The sequence below is a fragment of the Oreochromis aureus genome, linkage group 7, assembly GCF_013358895.1.
Source record: "Oreochromis aureus strain Israel breed Guangdong linkage group 7, ZZ_aureus, whole genome shotgun sequence".
Classification (NCBI taxonomy): domain Eukaryota; kingdom Metazoa; phylum Chordata; class Actinopteri; order Cichliformes; family Cichlidae; genus Oreochromis; species Oreochromis aureus.
The window spans coordinates 5,855,256-5,879,509 of NC_052948.1; the positions used below are offsets into that span (position 1 = coordinate 5,855,256).

Sequence of the window (24,254 nt, forward strand, 5' to 3'; positions counted from 1 at the left end):
AGTCTTACCACAAATCCATGGCATGTGACGTAATGAGGGGGGAAAATAATCTACTGCATCAATCTTAACTTTGTGTATAAAACCTTTTTCCTCTCTGGTCTACACTTACCCTTGCTTGCACTGGTAGAAATAAGGATAACAAACACACCATAACTGAATGAGTTTATTTGTTTCAGCACTGAAGATGCTCACAGTTATGTTGTATGGGGATTACAGTCAGTTTTGCTCCTGCTCTGTCAAAAGACCCATGTAGGCCTCTGAATCATTGGATATCCTTAGTGCTGCTAGCTTCCCATTGTAGAAAACAGAAAGGAGGGCGCATATCAGGGTATTGCTTTGTGTTTGTAGTACTGGTATCCCCTCCCTGTGCCTCTACTACTAACGGGTAGAGAGAGCCCAGACCTCAGAGCCTTCCAGAGAGAGGTACAGAGTTGAGGAAGCATCCTTCAAAAACTTTGTGCACAAGATAAGGAGGAGGAGGAGGACGAAGGGAAAGATCAGCAGGACCAAGGGAACAATTTAAAAGAAAAAAAAGAGCCAGAAAAAAAGCAGAAAGGGTGGGAAAGTAAGGGACAGAAGGGGAATTTAAATTTTAAAAGGTAGTTTTGTGGAAAGAGAAGTGATGAAGGCTGAGAGAAGGAGTGAGTTTGGCATGGAACATTAACACTAAAGCCATGCAAAGAAAAGCTCATGTTTTGACATGCACACAGCAATACAAGCTAAAAGCACAGAGCAGGAATCCCCAGCATTGTTGAGAAGACAATCAACCCCCACGGTTTGTCTGTCTATTTACAAAGAGAAGAAGCAGATCAGGATCTGTGGTGTTCTTCTCCTCCAGCCTGGCCTACACGCACAATAATATGAAACTGACAAATATCAATAGAAGAGCATATTCCCTCTCCAAAAAGAGGCTAAGTCTACATTCTTAAATTACTGGTAAATCATTTTTTTCCAAGAGTTCCCACAAGTTCTCTTTCCCTCTGCAGACAGAGCATGGAAAAGAGAATTTATGACTTGTCAAAGTTCACATAATTCAGTTAAAGTCAGACCAAAACAAAGGAAATAAAAGTTCTTTTTTTTCTTAAATGTCCCATTTACGAACACACAAGAGGGTAATAAATAACATTCAACTGACCTAACAGCTTTGTTCATATAAATAGCCAAGATATAATAAATTAGGAAATCAAACAGTGAGATGAACAAACATGAATAAATAAGGACAACAATACAAAAATATCCACAGTTGCATTTATCACGTCATTTTTTCGTTTGTTTCTCTACTCCTACTGCTGGTAAGTGAGACTAGAGAGAGGTATAAATGAAAACCAAAGAGAAAAAGTGCTGCAGATAATAGGAAACAGGAATGTTTGGATCATTATTGGGTCAATCAAACAAAGACGTACATGATCATGTAACAAAAATACACAGAATTTAAAATGACAGTAAGTGGCAGGCTCAGGTTTACCAACCTGTTCCTATGGTATCTAAACAGTGTCACAACTAGACATTTCTTTTTTTTTTTTACATAAGAAATGATATCAGTCTGTACAACAGAATAGATCATTCATTTTAAATACCCGAATATCCACCCACTTCCCTCCCCCCAACCCTATACTGTCATTTAATATCCCCGGCTGCCCTGTTCTGCTCGCACCCGACTCCTCTCTGAAAACAATTCCAGTCTGTTTTGCAGCAATAGTATTAAGTCTAATAAAGTCAGTATTTCAAACCCAGTTCTTCACAAAGAAAGTACATTATAATAAAAAGCAAACAAATACAATCCAGCAAGCATCCGTGTCGGCTGTTTGGGCTTTCCACAAAACTCCTCTCTCTTCTCTCCTCCTCATGTTTCTGCATGTTGTCTTCTTTTTTTTAAAATGTTGTTCATCATTGTTGAGACATCCCAGAGTTTTTGTGCATACTGGATCTGTGCGTGTATGCGTGTACATGTTTTGCGTATGTGGCATCTGTAGTGTTTTTGAATAATGCTTGTTTTCCAATTAGCAAATGCTCCTTGAAGTCAGAGAACGGGGATAGCTGGTGAGGGGAGCGAGTGGTCTTGTTTTATTGGGATGTGTGTGCTTGTGTGTTTCTAAGAACGGGAACACTACAGGATTTTTTTTGTCTACTTCTACCGATGGCTGCCAGGGGTGGAGTCGGGGTGCAGAGGAAGATGAAGGTAGAAGTCTGCATGAAGGGTCTGTTTCCATGGTAACCCCTCCCCCAGCACACCGCTATAAGAAGAGTCCACCGTCAACAATTGTCCGTCTCTTGGCACGCTGGAGGGGTGTGGAGGGGTGGTCGAGGGAGGGCGAATGGAGCAGGGAGCAGGAGGATGGACTTTAATAGGTTTTCTGGATAATTCCTGGTATCAGAAACAAGTCAGGTCATCACACAGGTTAGCAGCAGCATGGGAGCAAACAACTGAGGCCCACAGGTGATTAGATGGTTAGGGTACAGGGGTGGTAATGATGGTGGACACTGAGGGGTAATGGAAAGGGGAGTGGAAGGACAAGGGTGTGTATCTGTTATGTAGGTGCAACATGTTGTTTGCAAAATATCACTTTGATTCTTTTAATATATTTCTATCTATATAAAGTCATTTTATAGAAAAGATGTCCATAAATGATTTATATATATCTAGCTATGTACAGATAGCATATTCTCTCTGTGCCTCTGGCTTAAAGTGATACTGGGATGACTACAAAGCGTCACGGTCTAAGATTCCTCTGGTGTCCCCACAGACGCCACCGACAAGTGGGCTCTGTCTCGGCCTGCAGCGGGGAATTTGGTGTCATTATTTTCTGGGTCATGCCTCCGGACCTGCATGGGTGAGGGGCAGTGCTTGGAGGGCGTGCCAGGGGGGTAGGGCACCTGTCCATTCTTCTCGTCTGAAAAAAGTTGTTTAATTACGTCAAAGAAGTTACTCAATGGGCTGCCTAGGTACACAGATGGGAAGAAAAGAGGACAAAAAAGGGGGGAAAGAGAGAAGACAGAAGAAACAAACTAATGAACAATGGGGTTCACAGGATAGAGACATGGCTACATGTAAGGCAGAGCGAGCAGAGGCGAGGAGGTGGTAGACCCACGTACACTGTGCAAGGATGAGAACTGCCGAAGCAGCTGTGTTTAGACCACGTAATGCATTAGCCCCGGCAAATCATGCATACGTTTCAGCGCAATCAACGGAAAAAATCACAAGTGCCCATCAAGTCGAAGTAGTGTCCAGTGTGTCTGAACGAGTTTGGCTGGCCAGAAGCAAGACAGACAAGATGACAGAAGCGAAAAATGAGAAAGCGTGGAAATTCAAGAAAACGCTTCCTGTGAAAGAAGCATTACTGCTCCCCCTGAAACAAAGTCTGGGAAACCTGTCCTCCAGCATCAAACCTCTGACACACCCTCAATGTAGGTGTGTCAGACGTTTGGTTTGACATACTAATCATGAGTCATGTTTTTGCTTTTTATTTTTCCTTAAATCTCAAGGAGACATCATCACTTTTAGACTACTGTAATTCCCTCTACGGGGAGCACATCCAAAAAAACATCTCTGATTGTTTAAACTTAGCTGTCAGATTTCTAAGAAACTCAGAGAAGTTACTTCTATCCATGCTACACCACACTAGCTACTTGTTATACTCAGAATTGACCTTAAACTAAAATTTCATTCATTTTATTTTTAAATACTTATACAACCTCAGTCCCATCTCCATTATAGACATACACACACCTTATGAACCTGCCCACTCCTCATGACAGAGCCTCCAGAATTATCAGACTTCTGTATCCGTTTTATCTCATTTTCCAGAGGAAATGAGGTTAGGAAGTATCTACTTTTATACCAATCCTCAAATTTTACTTCATTGTGAACTATTTAAGCTGTATTCTCTAATACACAATTTTACTGTGTTTTGATATTCATAATCATAGCACTGAAGGGCAACATAGACTTCTCATTAGTGAGGCTGTCTACCTTGTGGTAATTGTACATAGTGATGTATATAACACAGTAAGAGACCTGAATGGACCTCAGAAAGAGGAAACACTTGCAGTGGGTGTACGTATGGACAATAGTATGCATGCAAATGATACAATTATCCCATTGCAGATAAGCATTAAGTACACCAAACATAGGAAATGAAGCAAAAAAAAAAGAGGCGATGGTCCTTTTGTTAATGGTCCGCATAGGCATGACTGATCAGTCAAAAACAAGACTGTTTCTGACTTTTTTTGCAGAGTCTAAACAAACAGTTACAGCATCGATAAAAAAACAGACTGAGGAGCTACACGGACGATAAAGCGCACAAACATGCTGGACTACGAAGTGTCTGCACATCAGCAAAATGTAGATTATAAAATAGAATTTCTTTTCTTGAGGTAAAACGTTCTGTTATCAGTCTGCATGTATTTCCAGTATGACGACTGCCTGCAGTATTGTGTAAATTAGAAAAATTGTCATATACGGATTGAGCAATCACATGCAAGCGCACATGTGAGAAGGACAGTAGTTGATTTCTACTGATCCATTATCCTGCTGGAATATGGCTGCAGCTAACTTCTTCCCCATGTTTCTTCCACATTATTTACTTAACTCTTTCCCAGTCCAGATTGGGAATTCGTGTTTTGAAAAGACTACAACACATTACATAATAATGCCTTTTCTCAAAAGCATCTTTATCTGAATGAATGTAACTACATTATACTGCCTGCATTCCCCCATACTTTAACTGTTGTTTCACCTCTTTATCGTCTTCGTAAGTACAGGTCTCAGAAATGCTGTCATCACTAGTGATTAGGGGACATAATGACCAGGTCTTGATGAAGCCCTTTGACACACTGTTATGCAAATCAATTTCTATTCTTATTTACAGTCACTGACTTTCATTTTTAAATCCCTTTTGTTCAGGTACTACTAGTGTGTAAGTGGGTCAAAGAAGAATAGAGAGGAGGAGAATAGGATTGTTTTCATGCTGATTGCTTCTCAGCGTGATGCTGCAAAGACATTAATTCGTTCAACTAGCCTTTGTCAAAAATAACTTACTTTGACTTTTAATACTAACTGTATCAGCTCGGACAACACAAACTAAAAATAGTGTACTTTTCAGTATCTATCCATCTATTGCTTTAAGCAGTTCTCATATCATACACAATACTCTGAATTATACTCCGACAATGTCATCTCTCCTACAGAGACAGCCCACTACGTCAAAACCCCCACCACCATTAAAACCTAATCTAATGTAACTTATTGTAATTTTACCCTTCCCACACCTCAGCCTGGTAATGAGCTGCACGATATAAAAAGATCAAAAATAATTGGTAAACTTACTGAGCCACAGCAATGATAACAGACTGTTAAATATCGTAACAGCTGTCATGACTGCTGTTCATTTCTGAATGCCAATGAGAGTAATATTGCGTAAAAGACACAGAGCAAAGACACAGCTCACACTTAAAAACTATAGTGGGACATGCTACCAAGACCTGGCATGGAACTGGATATGAGTTTAAGAGGACAGAGAAAGACGCAGACAGGGTTCAGAACTGGAAGCGTTTCCTCCTGATGTTGTTTCCTTGTCTGTCCAGCAGATGGAGCTCTTGGATGGCAAGTGAGATGCACACAGCTCGCAATGATTCAAAAGAGTCAACATGTTAAGAGTAGAAAGGGGTGAGTTGGAGCCCTATGACTCTTCATCATCCAGACTTCACATTTATGAAACAGGATCGAGCCACAGTGGCACAAAAACAGGCTTACATTTGCTGAAACTGTCACCTCTGAAACTACTGAGAAGATGAGAGAAGAAAGAGAGGCTAATAATATTATCAAGTTCACATGTGAATGGCTGGGTGATGATGATCGTTGACCTCAGAGGTTTTTGTATCTTGCTTTTAGCGTTGGACTGGTGAACATACAGAGAGAGAAAGCGCACGGGATGCCTAGACAGCGCACTTATCAGGTGTGGTGTCGCTACTTGGCGCAGTGCAATGTGGGAGTGCGTTAAGGGGCAGAGGTGTTGCCATGGTGACAGGCTCCAGAGATCAGTCTTGAAAGTAGGAGTAACAGAATGCGAATCAGCTTACCCTACCTCTACTCTAATCTTCGCTGCCAGTGGGCAGCGAGACAACATTTGACCCGCAGTCGGTGCTTGAGAGCAGCTCCCACCCTTTCATAGCAGTGAGGCACGGGCATGCAAAGGAAGCCGATTGGAGAAGCAGAGAGTGGCTTGAGGATTTCAAGCATACTGAGAAGACGGGTTGGATTTAGCTTAGCTATAGCGGCGAGTGTAGCTCATCAAGGGGCGGGATGGGCAGATGAGGCGGTAGGGGAATGGGTGAAGAGGTTTTGGTAAAGGTTTGGAATTTCTTTTTTTTATATTTTTTTGATAAGGAATTCTTACTCACCGGAAAGCTGTTGGACCCCAGGCTGATCGTGTGTGCTTAACAACTGGCTCTGAATCGTCTCCACTACTCGTTTAAAGCGCCGGCTGGGTCCTTCACAGAGACATAGATAAACACATGAATGCTGACATAGTAGACCGTTTGTCCTGGAAAACACTTACAGTTGTTTTGGTAGGTAAAGCAAAAGTAGCATAAATGATGTCTCTATTCCATTAAGTGTCTGAGCAAAGCACGACAGTAAACCAGAATGCACGAAAGCGGCACTTCTACGAGTTCAATGCTGCCATTAATAGATCTATTCTCTTCTTTGACAAGTCATGGGGTGCTTTTCACTATGCTAACTTTTGCTTCCTTGCCTCCAACTCTCCTCCAGTGACTTGAAAATCATCGCCCTTTACATGCACCACAATGAGATAAGAAACAATGAAGTTTCTGGAAAGGATTAATATTCATTTTTTGGTGTGATATATAAACAAACACATCAAATGTAACTGATGGCTTAAGAATGATCCCATACTTGCATGTGTCTTGTGCATACTTACTGAGAAGACCTAAGACACGTGATGGAGGGAGGGGGCATGTTATTATATTGAAAAAACCCTAAAAAGTCTGTTCAGGGATACAGAGTATCAGCAGCATGAAGGCACACACCAGAACTTGTACAAATATGATGCAATAACCAAATAGATTTAAAGGTACTGCTTTTTGAAGGCAAAGCAAACAGGGACATGGACGTGGTGCAAAATGTGAGGTGGAAAACTGCAGAAAGCCTGAGATTATAAACGGGGACCAGAGATGAGTGCTGCTGAGAGCTCCTGCTGTCTACCTGTTGTGTACAGTATACGGTCAGTGACATGAACAACTGGCTTCTATTACACCCCATTCAGCTCAGCTGTGCCCCCATTTATGTGAAACAGAAAGAGGAGAGTAAAAGAGAGCATGTAGGTGTTTGTGCAGAACTAAGCATCAACACACGGGTTCAGTGTGGAATTGTGCATAGCTTGACTTCAGTTTGCTAAGTCTTATCAAGAATTCAGGATTTTAAAAAAATTAATTCACAGGCAAGCATTTTTTTTGTTAAGTTTACAACACTAACATGCTGTCAGGGAAAAAAGGACTTCAGGCTTGTTTGTTTGTTGAATATACATGACTCTATTAGTTTAAAGTGTGACATTCAAAGTGTTTCACTTGTCATTTGTGAGCTTGAATTTAAGGCTAATGAGATGGAGAGCCAGCTGCTCAAATGCCATAATAATACATGCATGTCTGTCCTCTGTGATTGGTTGAGATCCTTGGTTTGAACTTGACCCTTTCTTTCTTTCTTTCTTGGATTCCAGCTTTAAGTACAGAAGGAAGACTTGGTGTATTGAATTTTTAGAGAACTAATTCCTCCCTTGTATGAAACACAGTGTCTTTCAATACTGTTACAACACTTTCTCCATTGATTTTCAGTTCCACTGTTATACCGTTTGCATCTACTCGAATCTCAAACAGTGAAGACACATGTAGGTCAACTTGAAGTGCCAGCAGATGATGTAAACTGAGACAAGTGTTAGTTCACACAAGCCACAAAGTTAAACCTAGTCTGCAATTCTGACAGGTCAGCTCGTATCAGTTCCAGCCCACCATCAGCTGATTTTTCAAATGACACTCTTTTATGTATTTTGCTTGCAAATCTCAAACAAGGCAGATTATTTAAGTTGCTTTAGCCTGCCTACAGTTAAAACACATCTGCAACCCCCTTTGCAACCCCACTCTAAAAGACTTCTCATTTTAATCCTGTAACTGACTTAATCAGCGTCATATCTGTTCTCACTGATGCTTTCCCTGCTTCTGCCTTTCCACATATCCTCACAGAAGTGTGGATACCAGAGCCGCTGGTGAACATTCTGCTTTTGATTCTAAAGGCCATGACTGTAATTTCCTGAACAGGGACAGCCTTTCTAAAAAAAATGAGTAGAAGCAGGTGAAAATGTTGAGATGTTCTGATGATTGCTGAAGTATCCTAACCTGAGAGCAGGGTGAAGGTTACAGAGTAGATGCCATTCTCCTTAGTGGCAGCTGTGCTCTCTGTGTAGGTGATATCCACCTGAAATTTCACCGGCTTCTGGAAGACTGTGGGGCCAGCTGTTGACTTGTACTCTGCTCGAAAAGAGGTCTGAGAGATGACACTGTGGCTCAGGCTGGGAATCTGTGGGGGCAAAAAAAGGAATCGTGAAAAGAAAATGTCAGAAAGAGGAAAAAAATAGGAATAAAAATAGGTAGCACAAAGTAATGGGATTATACATAGGAAGCACTGATGTTAAATTTTTCTCCCACACCTTGCAAATGACAAGGTGAATAAACCCTCATTAAAATACCCTCCACATAGTAGGAGCCACATTTGAAACTCTAAGGAGATTAATGCCTCGGGGAGTAGCCATGCATGCCAGAGAGACTTAAGCTAATGTAATCTTGAGTCATCCAACAACATTGCACTCTCTTGCCTAAAATGAATTTGTATGCCCAATGAACAGGTGAGCCCTGAAATTGTCACGTTTTGCCATAGTGCTAGAGAGGGTTTGACATTCCATTAATGCTAGAGTGCTGAGAGGTATAATTCCACCGATTCAGGTGCCAATCTCCTGTCTGGAATACCAGCTAGCATAACCCAAAGGAAAATAGCTTCCTCCAGGGATGAGGAAACAGATTTGACATTGACCCACACCGGCAGAGTTTGTATTTACTTAGACTTTGTTAAATCTAACTGGGGTGAGGATAGGTTCTGTTCAATTATGTACTCTGAATATCAATGACCACTGCTTAATGTTTCTTGGTACTGATTCTGCTGCGCTTACTGAAAAAGCTAACGCTGCCTTACATTTCTGCATGTATTTGTAGAACCACGCAATAATAAAGCACAACACACACACACAGATGCAATCTACGCTTTTTCTCACCCTGCACATCTAAATATACAAACACACATGCTCAGAGCACTGTATTGAGGGCAAGGCATCTATATGCTAATGACCAAAGCTCAGTGTTGATTTTCTATTGACCTCAAGTGGGTCTACAGTCAAAGAGAAAATAGAAGCGGTGAATACAAGCAGTTTACTGGATTGCTACATAAATCAGCACCATGTTAGCAAACACTCAGAGCGTGCCTGCCTCATAGCAGAGCCAACATCCCGCATTAGAGACCAAATACCCAGGTGATACGGCTGCATTCATGCACAAACAGATACAGTGTCAGAGAGAGGTGGGGCACACAGCAGATGGGAAAAGGGTCAAGGGTTCATCAGAAGGGACAAAGAAAGAAATTAGCAAAAAAGTGGTGTGTGTACCGAGAGAAAGGCTTGAACGATGTCTGCCTTGATTGAGCTGAGAGGTTTGTCTTTGATGACAATAAAGATCTGTTCCTCTTTTTCCAGGTTGATGAAGTTACCAAACCAGGATTTTTTGGCAAGTCTGTGAGGAAAGAAAAGACAAAGTCATTTAGCAGAATATAAGCCCAATGTTGTACAAATACATCTTTATACAGCTGACCATTTTTGCAACCTTGTTTTAGTTCCCTATCAGTCTATTAATCCTGAGAAATAACCACCTCCCCACAGTTCTGTGGGGATTCAAAGGAGCAAATATTCCAGTGCATTGTGTATGAATGGGTTTGAGGGGGGTGGGGTGACATAACTGAGTCTCTCTGTGAACAGAAGGAGCAGAGGCAGATGAATTTACTATTGGCCTCAGCCCAGGTGCACTTCCAACCATATGGACTCCTGTTTTCTGGCATAATATTAGATATAAGATTTATAATATTTAGCATTACATTTAAATCAATATAAATACCTAGTAAAATATGGAAACAAATGAAGATTAGCCTAAAGAGATGCACTGTTCTGCAGTAAGAGCCTGGCTACAGCTCACGTGACTGTATGCTTCTGGCCGAGCTAAAACAGGGTCTTTCTCTTATCAATCTTCCAACTTCTTTCAGTTAGGAAATTCCTATCTAGCCAGGTGGAAATGACCAACACAGACAGCAACCAGCCAACCAAACAGGCATATCTAGGCCAACCTTGAGTTATCAGGCCCATGGGAACTCAAAAGCATCACGCAGGCTCATCTTCCCTTCCTCACAACCCACTCACTACCTCCTGCTACTGTCCTCTTTCCAACTCAGACCAGACCGGAGGTCATTACAAGGCGACTCAGCAGGCAAAAATCAAACATTCATAGATGTTACACTTTGCAAAACATCATCCTATCGAGAGTGAGCCTGTTTGAGCCAGTGGCTAAGGGGCTGAGAGGTTATGCATAGTTATGATAGCAGTGGTGCTTTCAGAATGGACAGCGTCTGCTTACTCTGGGGAAGACTCTGGTGTGAGGCTGGACATCTCCTCTTGTGTGGGAACTGTGGAAGCAGAGTTAGACGTAAGACGATTGTGAAAGACTTAAAAATTGTCAAAAAGTATATTACGGTATAATGTACAGTAAAACGTTTGGGGAAAATACAAGATTGTAATTTTTCATGTAAATCAGCTGAAATCTACCTTGGAGTTTCCTGCGATGGAAACGTGGTGAGCCCAGGAAGCTGTTCTTGATGGAGTTGAGCCGCGTCCTCCATGGCATGCCTCCAATAGAGGGGCTTGGGGGCGGTGTTGGAGTAGGTGTCCCAGCTGGGCTGTCCTTGGGAGTGTGCACTGGGGTGCCCTTTGGGGTGGGGAGGGGGCTGCCTCGAGGGGAAGGGTGAGGGGTAACCTGTATGAGGGGGATAGATTTGGGTGGGTGGTCAGTAAATGGAGAAGGGGCTGGTGCTACAGGGTGAAAATGGTGCAGCCTGATAGGTGACAGGGGCATCACAGGGCTAAAGGGCACAGAGAGTTGGGGGTTGGCAGCATAATGAGCACGTCGTACGTGGGGGCTGTTTAAGATGGTAGCACTGGCGATGGAGGATGAGGAAAACGGGGAGGATGGGGAAGATGGAGAAGTAGGGGTAGGAGGCACAGAGGCAGAGGGTGGCTGTGATGGAAGCTGGCAGGGAGTGGAGGGTTCTGATTTGGCTGCAGGTGCTGGATCAAGGGTGGTTTCAGGGAGTGGGTTTGATCGTGTGGCTTGGAGGGGCTTTGGGACAGCTTTGGACTTGGCAGGGAGTGTCTGTGTCTTGTTGAGTGCTTCTGGCAGGGGCTCACTGTTTGGAGTGAGCGAATTGGGGGTGGAGATACGCTGGCCTGTGCGATTTGGAACGGGCTCAGGGGATGGACAGGGGCTGGTGTTAGGGGACTGGGACAAGTCTGGGGACTGAGGTGGTACACCAAACTTTCTGACAGGCTAGATTAAAAGAACAACACAGCCAAGAGGAAGAAAGAGGTGTAAAACAAAAAGACAACAAAATAAACAAACAGAAAACACACACACACGGGAATGCATGCAAGTACACAAACACACAAAGCAAAGAAAAGGAAAGGAAGGGCAAACCACCACACAGGTAAAGGAAGAAGTAGCCAAAGAATTTGGAGGCAGGTGCACACACATAGGAAAGATGGAGGAATTGCAAGAACAAAAAAAGAGAGAAAGGAAACATGATAAAGACCATTCAGTGACTCATGTCAAAGCAAAACAAGACAAAAATGAAATGGGAATAACAATACCAGAAAACAATGTGCACAATTTAAAAAAAAAATCCAAACAAAACACAAAAAGACAGACTTTATTTGCATAAAACATACAAGGCATTCCCAGCAGAGACAAGCAAGCAAACACAAACACACAAGAGAGACAAAAGGCCAATTGGGCTGTCTCAAAAACAAGTGGAAGGTGGCAACTCTGCAGTCAAATTTCCTGATTATTTATTGATGTACTGATTTTACATGGTTCATTTGCAGTCACACTGGTTCACTATTTGCCTTCAACACATTCCTTTCTTCCAGAAGCTAAGTCTGTGAAAATAACCCCACACAGAGCTTCTTGCTGAGAACACAATCCAGGCTTTGGGTGGGTCTGAGAAATCAATTTCCCTTTCAGATAAGCCTGCAAGAACCTGTGTGGTGTGAGGAGCTCGTCTTAGGATCCTGGCTAATCTGGAGCCTTCTCAGGTTAGTCAGCTGGAAAAGTTTACTACAAGCTCCCCAGCTTTGAGCAAAGGAAAGCGGGATTTTCTGAAGCATTCCCTGAGCTGGATTTCCAAAGAGCTCAGGCCATAGAAAACAGAGAGAAGGATAATAAGTGCAGAGGATGGAGAGAGAAGAGGCTTTGTGGGGTGGAGAAAGTTTTCTGTGCTGTCATGTCTCCTGTGTGCAGTCAGCAGTGTGCTTTACTTAGCATTAACAGAAACATCTAAGCTATATGGAAACACAGGAAGCCCTGATATGATACAGGATATGAAAAGGTAATCAAAGTGGACCTATACTTTCTCAAGACACAAAGGTAAATCCTTCAAGGCTGATAAATGTTTATATAACGGTAAAACGGACTGGTGGAAAAATATTGCTGTGCAGAGAAATATTGTTTTCTTAGTGTGTGTGTGCTTCTTTCATGGTCAGAATCAGACATCAATAAAACGTGATCATCAGTAGTTGGTTGGCCATTATCTCAGAAGGTTAACAACTAGTTACTTAAGAACTGGGTCAAGAGGTGTGCGTTTTATGTGTGTGCGTGTTTGGATGTGAACTGAGGATTACGACTCACCCGTGGGCTGCTGAGCGGGCTGGTGGAGAGACCAGAGGAGGCTCCACTAATAGACCGCGACCTGTGGTACAAACATGTGAGAACACACAGGAGAACAGTAATTTGTGGTATCAACACATGACCTGTCACATGTTTGAATGAACACAGGTGGAGGTGAGCGCTTGGTTACTTGTTACACGTTATTTAGAAAGTGGAGCAACATATGGTGCTGTCATACTAAGCACATGGGTTACTATCAAGCCCCCTGCAAACACAACACCTACCACACAAATAGGGTACGTGTACCACAACATAATAAGAGCACTGAGGTAAAAACTACTACCAGCAATTAATCTCACTCAAAAGTCAGTTTAACAGATATTGATTTGACAAATCTAAACTTCCCACACACTAGGATTCACACTAGCTTTAAGCCACATTTAAAGTTTGATAATAAACCAGTCATTCTGACTTCTTAAGCCTTTAGGCCATGAAACTATCTCGAGAGGGAGAATGAAGAGAGACATTTGGTTGAGCACCATTTGTCATGTTTGTCTTTTCCCTCGCAGATGCCGTCAATAACCCCTATGAGCAGAGTCCTGTTCAGAAATGAACAATCACAGCACAATCTGTCTTCATCAAGCACGCACGTACACATGTACACACACAGACACACACGCAGACCCAAAAACAACGCCTGTCAACACTTGGAAACACCAGCTGCTCACTGTCACAACACTGTTCTTTTTTGTCATTCAATCTAATCATACCCCTCTTCCTTCTCTGCCCCCACTTTCTCTTTTTATGTCAGCATGGGTGCATTTATTAACGTATGTCTGGAGCTATAGATCTTTTGTCTCTGCTTGAATAAAGGGAGAGATAAAAACTACCTGGCTGAAGAAGATCTCATGAACAAACTTGAGAAGAGACTGAGATCATTTAAAAGTGACCAAGTAAAAAAGGGAGGATGGATGGAAAAATAAAGAGTGTGTGGAATAACAGGGACATATGTTCACTTCTAATGCTGGAAGCATTCCCACAAGACCACACAGCATCCGAGGAGGCAAAAACTAAAAATGATTATGGCTATCAGCCTAAAAAATGATAATACTGTTATAACAACTGCTACAGCCATAATCATACTCCTGAGAGTAAACAAAGCAGAATAAGGAACATTAAAAGCTACCAAGAAAGTGAGGGAAATTTAGAAACACCCACTGGCAAGCTATTTTTATAAGTTTACCGCTCCCCTTCTACAAATTTATTTAGTGCACACATCCTTTTACACATGAGTAGGCGTGCCGAGACCATGCTGGCAAGGATTTCCTGTTTCATGGAACAACTGACCAGACAGTTGGTATCATTTACATTTAAGTCCTACAATCCACTGAGACATGGCCACAGTTGCTCACTGCAGCACTTGTGCACATGTAGCCAACTGAACTTCATTTAAACATGGCCAAAACACAACGTCCTCCGGCCATTATGAGCATATTGTTAGGAGCACTCTGCATCTGTTAGTGTTGGACCAGCAGGCCTATAAAGCTAATGTTGCAGATGGTTATGCTGTACAGTAATAGGCTGTCAGAGGCTCACCCTTGCTTCAGAGAGAGGATAAAATGTTGTTGTTCAGTGCTTTATTTATAGGGAACAGCATACACAAGGAGGGAGTCATTTATCATGTATCACAGAAACCACAAGCCCACATTATTAAACCTGCACTGGAGACAGTGTTGCAGCAAGCTAGCTACTCTACTCTCGAGCTACTCTGTGCTTGTGTGCTCACTATGTTTACGCGCACATACAGTATCCTGGATTTATTTTTGGAATGTTCTGGCTATGTAGCGCACATGTAAAGGCCATGCTGCAACAAATCTTGAACCCTCCCAATTGACTGTTATTATAATTATTCTTTTAAATTATTCTTAGTGCCTTTTGCTTTGCCCTTGGACCTCATTTGCAGTAAGCTGGCTACTGATTGGTTTCCCCTCTTTGCTACAGCATGTATACTGTGGGTGTTATCACGTGAATTTCATTTCATTTATCCTGATACTACATGAGCCTCATCATTGCCAAGTCACTCAAAGGACTCCTCCCCTGATAGGTTACCTTCTTATCAGGGTAGGAATACTGACCAGCCTGATGTTGAACGTAACAGTTCCAAGAAGTCTTACAGCTAAATATTCCAGGGCGAAGATCACTGATAAAGGGGTTCCTTTTCAGCAATATATCCAGTAGCACAGTAAATTCTCTAGATTTACTAGGTCAGTTTGGCCTCTCTTATGCTCTGCCATTCTGTTCTTAGCTGCTGGGTGACAAGGTGAGAGAAGAGAGTCATCTTTCCAATGCTGACAACAACCAGCTACAACTATGGATCTCTGACTTTGTCTTGAGTACAGGAAGCTGATGGCTCGTTCCCAGTAAAGTCCATGTTCACTGTCATGACTGTCAATGGACCCGTACATCAAGAGTTAGAGTAACTAATGTTACTCTTTTCTGCTCAGATACAAACTTGAATAAAGCAGAATGTGAAGACTTAATACCCAGACTTTTATGCCTGAGTAAGAATATTCATGCATGCAGTGTTTAACAGAGACATGGTCTCTGCAAAGACTCATTGCTATTTGTGGACAATAATACGGCACATGTACTGAACTAGAAGATGTTTTTCTTTTCTTTTTTTTTGGTTGTTGTTGTTGCAATTTTGATACCTATTATGGTAGTTCTCTTATCTAGTAGTCATTAATTCCCATAAGCCTATTTTAAAACAGGACCCATGTCCTCAGTATGTGACCACCAGTTGTCAGAAACCCATCCAAAGCGCCTGGGGAACTAACGTGTGGCTGCGTGGGGGTGGAACAAGTATAACAGATTCTGGGTTGAAGGCATGGACTGAAATAAAACAAAATGCAAGAAAAATAAAATGGATGGTGCCAAGAGCCAAACAGAAAATGAACAACACTGCCAAAGCCAAAGCACAATGCAACTGAGATACACATTCCCTTTCTAGCACCTCTATATTGGCTGCTTCTTACCAATGGGCCTCCTTTTACATATAGTAAGTATTCATATAAATCCACAAACTGTTTAAAATCATTTGCTTCTTTGAACCTCAACAAGTCCCTGCAGACTCAGTGCATTAATATTTACAGCTCAGTTCCTTAAATGTCTAAATATAGCAAGACCCCTGCAGTTTCTGTAGTAAAGATCACGGTTAAAGGTGTTTTATTTGTGCTTATTGTAGTCTCTTAAATAAATTAATGTCAGTAATTAGCAGGAGAGCTGACTTCTTACGACTGCTCTGACTACTCCACATTCAAACTGCGTGAAGCAACTAGAGCAAATCTCTAAAAAAAAAAATAAATCAATTGATATTCTCTCCTCCTCGCTGCAGCACTTTTCCATATTTCATTTACATATCATTAACCTCCCTTCATTTCTCCTGGCGTGTTGTTAAGATTTAAAATTAAATCAGTGGATTTCTTATGCTTTGAGTTAAGCTTTAAATGTCTTTTTAAGTGACATTTTTGCATAGAAAGATTGAAACGGACATTCACATGAGAAAGTCTCCGTGTGCATTACTGCACAACATAGCTACCGCACCTTTATTCCAACTCTATTCATCGGTACTTCATAGGAGCAGTCGAATTAACAATCATTTGTATGAAACTAAAGTTAGGGCTGATACTCTGAATGTAACTATGTGATAAATGAGAGGCAAAATGCCTGATAAAGGACGGGAATTCAGACATTTTTGTTATGTAATTTCAGATCAAACTGTTTCCAATTCTCTTTCACTATTTACGCTGGTGGAAATGTATCCTGTCAAAACACATGTTTCAAAGTCAGTCCGCTCTCTGAGGCCCTCTGATCTGAAGTTCTATGAATCTTCTGCGCTGTCGACAAAAGTTTGCTGTTGAGGAAAGATAAGGTTAGGTTCAGACAAAGTCACTGAAATCTTTGGACGTTATTCTGCTACGTACGCGCTTCCCCAGCACCATCGTCTATCCACGCACATGCAAGCAAGCACATGATCAAACACAGTGTGCACAAGGACGTGATAAAAGCCAGAAAAGTTTGAAAAACACACACAAGCGCACACACCAAAATCAAGATTCACACAGACTTTGTTACTAACTTCTTTTCCCCCTACTGATCAGATGGATAGTTATGGATTGCAGTAGGGGGGAAAGACATGTATAGCAGGAGAGCAAGATTTGATTTGATTTGGAGGCAGAGGGCCTGTGGCATACCTACAATCTACCACAGCCGATAGGAAGGCAGACAGAGAAAAACTAGCAGCATGTCCTCATTAGCATAGCAATTCCATACTAACAGAGGGGGGTGTTTGGGATTGAAGGTCAGCAGCACACAAGGGACCCACAGGAAAGATAGAGACAGTGGCGATATACAAGAGTGGCACGGTGCCCTGGAAGAAATTTGGGTATAGGGAAAAGAGCAAACAAACTAATCTGAAGCTGTACTGAAGAAAGATGCAGCAGAGCTGTTTTTGTTGACTGGAGCTGCTGATATGCAAGTTTGAGACACAAACTTTGTCCTCATAAAATTCACACTATTCAAGATGTGTGTCATCATCAATCGAATTATTGTTAGCAGGCTATTATTAATGGTTTATACAGTCAGTGCAAACTGGCCTTTTTTGGGATTCTAGTTATGACTTGAAAGATGAGTCAGAGTGAAGGGCAGAAAAAGGCTGCTACTAAACTAAGACAACCTTTAAATAAAGAAGAGATAAGACATGGATCGCCTGAAGGGATGAAGAGGCACAGCAGAAGTGAAGAAACACAAGAGGATGAATCTTAAACTAGAATTTAGAGGCACCAGCAGACAGAAAGAACAAAAGCACACATGTTTAGAGGCGGGAGCTCTTGAAACGGATTCAAAACTTCTGAAGTGGCTTCCCTCGGTGAAATGGTACGAATCACAATCTCGATATTTTGTTGTTGGCAAAACACTACGGAGAAAAGTTATTAATGCACCTGACATTTGGAAGAACTTAACTTTAGGACTGCATTTTTTATTCTATATAATAAATGCACTCCCCACCTCTCCATTTATGCTCTGTATCTCTGAAAGCTTTTTCCAGCACTCTGCCAATCTGACTATCATTAGGCAGATCAGGTTATCATCCCCTCAGATTCAATCTTCCCCGCTGTCACAAATGTCACTGCCTCTGAGCACAAATGTGTGGTGTGGCGATATATTGGTTGTTCAAATAAGATGAAGAGAAGGATTTTAAATCAGTCCGCTGTGCCTTGTGGGGGTGTGGTTCCGGCTTGACTTGAGCATTTCTAAAATAGAGAAATGGAAAATTGTTCTGCAACTAGAGAAAGTGGGACAGTATAGGAGAACTGATTATCAGTGCATTGAGATTACGAAACGAAGAGATAATTGAGCTAACGGCGGGTGGGGGTAGAAATATTTAGCCTCTGAATTGCAAATGCAGATTTCCCTGGTTTGAGATGAAAGTTAATTAAAAGAGTTAAGTTAAACTTCAAAAAAAAAAAGCATTAGCGTTACTTCACGCCGACTACAGAGTCAAGCTCAGCCAATTCCGGTTCAGCTGATCTCAATACCAGTTGAGATCAGCTGATAACTCAGCTCACCTACCTACACGTGCAATTAGCAAATCTCATACAGGGTGTGCTATTTAGGCTGCTGTAAACGGGTGAAACCCCAGCCTATGCTTTCAGTCTCATATCTCGTAACTGCCTCTGTTTTTGCATGTATGTGCACGGAGCCATGCATACTGTGGATTAAATAACTATCTATACTGCTACTAAACTATAAGACCTGTGAAGCCACCACAACAAGCAACATATGCCATCATCATTTAAAAACAAAGATTTGACTCAGTAGAAAAAGCCATGCTGCATCTTTCTTTTGCCTGAATAAGTGAGACAGAGAGGGGAGAGGTAAAAGCATGAGGGGTGAGTGGCAAATGAGTACCTTTCTTCTTTGCTGCATTTTGTACTGGCGTCAGGAATATCCAAGCTTTTACTGTAAACTGATTTACTACAGTGAGACAGGAGATAAAGTGAGCAGAGAGTCAGTCTCTGTTAATGTTTGTCTACAATGCAGCCTGCTGACACTGGATCCAGACTCACTGTCAGAGCTGTTAAAACACCACAGGGCTGCTAGATCCTCCTCACACACAAACACAGGACAAGGTCTGTCTTTACTGGTTCATTGAAAAAGGTATTGATTTTAAAAAAAAGAAAAGTTTTTCTCTTCACTTCTGCGCGTACCTTTGTCCATGCTGCGTCATATCGATAGCCCTCCTGGCCGGGACAGGTGAGCCTCCGTCCGTGACACTGAGGACCTCCATGGACTTCCTCTCTGGTCTCCTCTTGCCATGACGATTCAACATGGGAGAGTCCACTCTCTTCCTCGGAGGATCTGTGTGTGACAGAAAAAGAAATTATGATTTGGAATAAATGCAAAGCACCAGACACGTGTCCATGTTACTGCGAGTATATCTATGTGCTGCTCAGTTTTGTGTATATGTGAGCATTTGAGTGATGTTCAGGGCTGATCACACTGACATTTTAACTAATAGTGAATAAGTAATGGTTTCCTCCCAGACCTTGAACTAATGGCCACTGTATTGACTGTATCACATTCACTGAAGAGGGAGTCTATTCATCAAGATGTCGGTATCTCAGAGCAGTTACTCACACACACACACATTTGCACGTAATACTCCTATTTCAGTGATCTTGTCAGAAAATAACCCTGGCAGACGTCTAAGTAGAGCATCTCCGTCTCTACTCAGACTTCTGTGGGTGGAAATCTGTGCTTGGTTGCGGTGTACGCATGATAGAATATCTTTTCTTTTTTTTGAAGAGTTAATATCTGAGCCAAAGCAGTTGGGAGGTGACAGTTTTTTAAAAATAATAATAAAAAAAACTTCTCTGCCCTATTGACACCTTCTATTTCTGCTACTACATTTCATTGAAAAGCTTATTTATTTTCAATAAGCAGAATGCTTTTTCTACTGCAGAGCCAATCCACCGCTACTGGAGCCGATCCAATTTCTTCTTAACAGAGGAAAACACTGCAGAATCGTTCAGAAACTGGGAGCATTCATGAGTTACCTTTTTGTAGTGCTTAGTATTGTGCAAATTGGATGGTTTTGTTTGTGTAAACAGCAGTCAAATCCATGACTAGTTTAAAAAAATCATTAAAAAACAGGCACGATTCTTACATGGTGGTACAGTTCATACGTACTGTGTGTCATATTGTGGTTTAGCTTTCTGAGTTGTTCTTTTTTAAAAGAATATCATTTTCTAATGTTACACTCTTTATGAACAATTCTCTCGTTGTTCCAGGCCTCACCAATCTCATTGCGAGGGGGAAGATTCTGGTCCTCCTGACTAGGGTACCTCTCCTTTCGATCCAATAGCAAGAAGTAGATCATCTTCTCTTGGTTGTCACTGCAAAAAGGTGGCAGTAAAAAGACTACTGAAATGTCAGGAAAAGTAAAAATACTTAATTAATTCCTACACAACCATGCGTATAATTAGATACCTAGGGTGTGTAGGAAAAAAAAGTACTCATACCATATCAAACTGTAAAATCCCTCACTATGATTAATGTCCTATAATCTTTTGAGATTCTTTGTGAAGCACCAATAAATATCTCTCATCATTAAAACAAAAGTTTAGTTTTACAGATCATTAAGCCGTCGTGTAATAATATGCATGCATTTTTTAAGACGCGGCACATCTCTATATGCAGAGTCGACTGGTAAGTTTATGAAAGTCTCAAAACATTACGAGTTCAACCTTTTCTTTCTCGGTAAATCAGGAAGCCTAATATCTTTAGCCTCTAGGCCAATATTCTCTATGCAAAATTCCCAGGGACTGGCCCTCTATAATAAAGACAGATTGGAAAGCAGTAGGAGGCAAAGAGACAAGGACCTGCAACTTCAGCTAAAATGAAACAGGGGAAGGGAGATAGAGACCACAGATTTTCCTCCAGTCCAGCACTATTACGAGATCCTCCCAGGAGAAAGGAAGCAAATGGAAGGGATGGGTAGAGGGCACAGTGATGGAGTAATGCTTGCTTAGCATTAAAGTGGAGAGGATAGGCAAATGTAAAATAGTGGTAAAGGAGGAAAAGGAAACAAAGAAAAACTGCAACATCTGCACACTGGACACACATTGATAACAAACAACTGTATGAAAGTCAAGGACAGCATTTAGACGCACACACACAGTAGAGGAAAATATTAGAAACTGCAACTGAGACACAAATATTAAAAGCAGAACAACAACAATTTGACCCATGAGCATGTTCACAGTGGAAACCAGGATCAGTTTAAAGGGATTGTATCCAGTGGCAAACAGTATAAGCGCTGTGTGATAATAATTAAGTGATCTATGGCTTCTGACATCTAAAGCGACAGCCTCGCAGGATTTTACAGGAGCTGGGGAAAACCAAGGCTGAATGAGCACACGGACACAACACACCTATCCTTTCATTGCAGTGCTCTCTTCTTTTATCAAAACAACCACCAATCCCCATTCTCTTTTTTCTACAGGCATTTACTCACTCATCTGAGAGCAAGTCTTTCAGTAATTTGTTTTTGTCTCTGAAGCAGCCCAAAGAGTGCATGCTGTCCAGTACGTCGGGGTCGATGTCTTCTGCAGAGGGCAGGCTGCGGATGGTCACCTTCCTGGGTACTGGCTGCTCTGGCTCTGGTTCATTTTTGCCCCCTCTGTTAATACAAAGACATTCAAAAACAAAAAAGGACAACATCAGTGGGTTTGTTTGCTACTACTACTAATTTTCAGTAATTTTAAAAAAGAAGTTTTGGGGGGTTTTTTCATATAGAAACTTGAATTTGGAACACAATTGTGTAAAATCGTAGATGTACAAACTTTAATATGACCTTTTGTGTCAGTATGACTTTAAAAGTCTCTTAATATAAACTAAAGTCACAGATTTTCCTCAGGTGTAGGCACTTTTGCATGTTCCAGAGGGTGATTGTGTCAGCAGGATTCAGGCAGATGACTTAGTCATGCTGTTATATTCAGCAACCTGCCTCTTCTACTCTGGCGTCATTTCTAAATGTTGTTTCTTCATTATTATTATTATTAGATTAATTTATGTCACTTTTTTCTGCTGTTTTTTATGCGCACAAGCACATTTATATTCTTTAGGATTCAAATAAAAGATTAAACTGCACTGAGTCCATTTTCACAAAGATTTCTATAATATTCTAGATGTTTCTTTCACACACAAATCTACTACTTCTGCAAATGCGCCAATGCATAGAAGTTATTACAGAGACAGATTTGAACTCACACACTTCCCCTTTTTACCTCTGTCCCTGAATCTATTATTTTTCCTTCAGTGAACCCAGTGAAGCATAAATCTCGCTGGCAGCTATTGAAATGACACAGACCTCCACTTTTCTATATGCTGTGAACTTGTGAACCAGATCTACATTGATTGTTCACCCCACATAACCACCAACACTCCTGTTTCAGTATGTGCATATAAATTCAGGTGGTAAGGGTAATGAAAAAGAAATCTAAATATATAACAGTCCAACTTCAATAAATCAAGTCTTCATGAGGACTTATAATGTCGACCCACGGGTGAAACTGTTACTGAAGTTTTGATTTATATGGAAAGCTGGTGAGGTCATAATTCGCCTCATTCTCCCTGCTGTTCAATGTTTTATTATCACCAGCTGGCTGACTCTTCTGGCGAAATAAACAATCTCCTCAAAACAGGTTTATCTGTGCTTGAAAATCAAACATTTCTTTCTTTTTAACATCCCACAGTTAGTAAAATGAAAGCACCGCTAAGCACACTTTAGAAAGACGTCAAAACATGAAAAATCGCGGTCATAGCATGCGGCTGCAAAGAAACCAAATCATCCACAACTGAGGAACACGATTTAAATAGTTCATTCACCCTTTTTCCATTTTAACTGCTTATCCAATTTGGGTTCAAAGAGAGTACACCATGAACAAGTGACCAGTCCTTCACTGGGCTAACACAGACAATCACACACTTTCACAACACACCAATTATCCTAGAAAAATCTGGAATCTTCATGCTGTGAGACAGCAATGCTAACCACTGCACCACCATGCAACCTTCAGTGTTGATACTGCGTACTCCAAGTACTATGTATGTCATGCAGTCCTCCCCCTCCACCATATCTTAACCTCATCCAGGTTGTCCCGGGCATCTTGTCCAAAATCTCTGCCAGCCATCTGCTCACTGTGCACCATCTCCCTCACCAGCATCTTAATGCCTCCTACCTTCATGTGTGATTCTGAGGTTCCTTCTCATTAGCCTCATTTGCCTGTCTGTACCCAGCACTTAGATTCCTTCTGAAATGGTACTGTGTATGCTTACTCGGCAGTGTTTGGGGCCATGGTCAGTGGCCGAAAGGTTGGAATTGTTGATTCTATCAAAGTTGGCATTGTCTACAATTCTGCTTTTCTGCATTTCAGTGCATTTTTATGAAGGATAATGTCAACAATATGAGCCCCTTCCTGTCGGAACATAAGAAGCACATAAGACTCATCCCTGGTCTGCATTCAGCCATGAAACCATACATGTACTACATACACGATCACTGGCTTTCACATTTTGTCTGAATATAAGAGAACAGCAAATTGTATTTATTTGGGTGAAAATTGTTTAATTTATTGCTAAAAGAGTGACTGATTCAATAAAGATCTTAAGGACACTAACCATTTGGTTCAGTAAACAGGATTAAGTTTTTAGAAATTAAAAAGAGTGAAAAATGCTTAATATCAGGGAGAATAAGATGACTTTTGACTTTGCCAGCTTTTCACAGTTTCTACTTCATGGCGATTTTTTGTGGCTGTAGTTTGCTGAGGTTGAATTATACTAATGTTTCTGCAACTGTTTATATAAACAATCAGTTTTACAACCTTTCTTATATAGGACTTACAGTTTTTGTGGGACACTTAGTTTCAGAAAGTTAAATAAACTTCATCTGTTTGGCCTGGCACTGCGTTCTTCATCATCACAGCTCCAGGCAAGTGTGCTGAAAGATTGTTGGGACAATCACCATCTAAAACTACAGGGTTGATGGCCTTATTCAATTTTGTGTCAAAAGTTTTTCTCTTTGTGATTTTGACATGTTTTTTTTATTTAATTTTATTATGTTTTTACATCACAGATGAGTTGCCTGTGGAAAA

The 24,254-nt window shown here is 41.3% G+C and overlaps 1 protein-coding gene across 2 annotated transcripts in view; it reads right to left on the reverse strand.

Annotated features, from left to right (window-relative positions):
- Positions 1-172: 172 nt before the first annotated feature.
- Positions 173-24,254, reverse strand: part of brsk2a (BR serine/threonine kinase 2a) — a 179,137-nt gene continuing 155,055 nt past the window's right edge. Inside the window, exons 10-20 of one of the 2 annotated variants that reach the window (XM_039615429.1) lie at positions 21,617-21,781; positions 20,398-20,495; positions 19,308-19,458; positions 19,009-19,074; positions 13,060-13,120; positions 10,926-11,133; positions 10,738-10,786; positions 9,723-9,846; positions 8,407-8,587; positions 6,400-6,489; positions 173-2,365 (exon numbers count right to left, since the gene is read on the reverse strand). In XM_039615429.1, the coding sequence (XP_039471363.1) occupies positions 2,343-2,365; positions 6,400-6,489; positions 8,407-8,587; positions 9,723-9,846; positions 10,738-10,786; positions 10,926-11,133; positions 13,060-13,120; positions 19,009-19,074; positions 19,308-19,458; positions 20,398-20,495; positions 21,617-21,781 (1,216 nt within the window). In that variant the 3' untranslated portion in view covers positions 173-2,342. Of the gene's footprint in view, positions 2,366-2,395; positions 2,892-6,399; positions 6,490-8,406; positions 8,588-9,722; positions 9,847-10,737; positions 10,787-10,925; positions 11,134-13,059; positions 13,121-19,008; positions 19,075-19,307; positions 19,459-20,397; positions 20,496-21,616; positions 21,782-24,254 lie in introns of those variants that run through there. The other variant, XM_039615428.1, reaches the window with a different exon arrangement.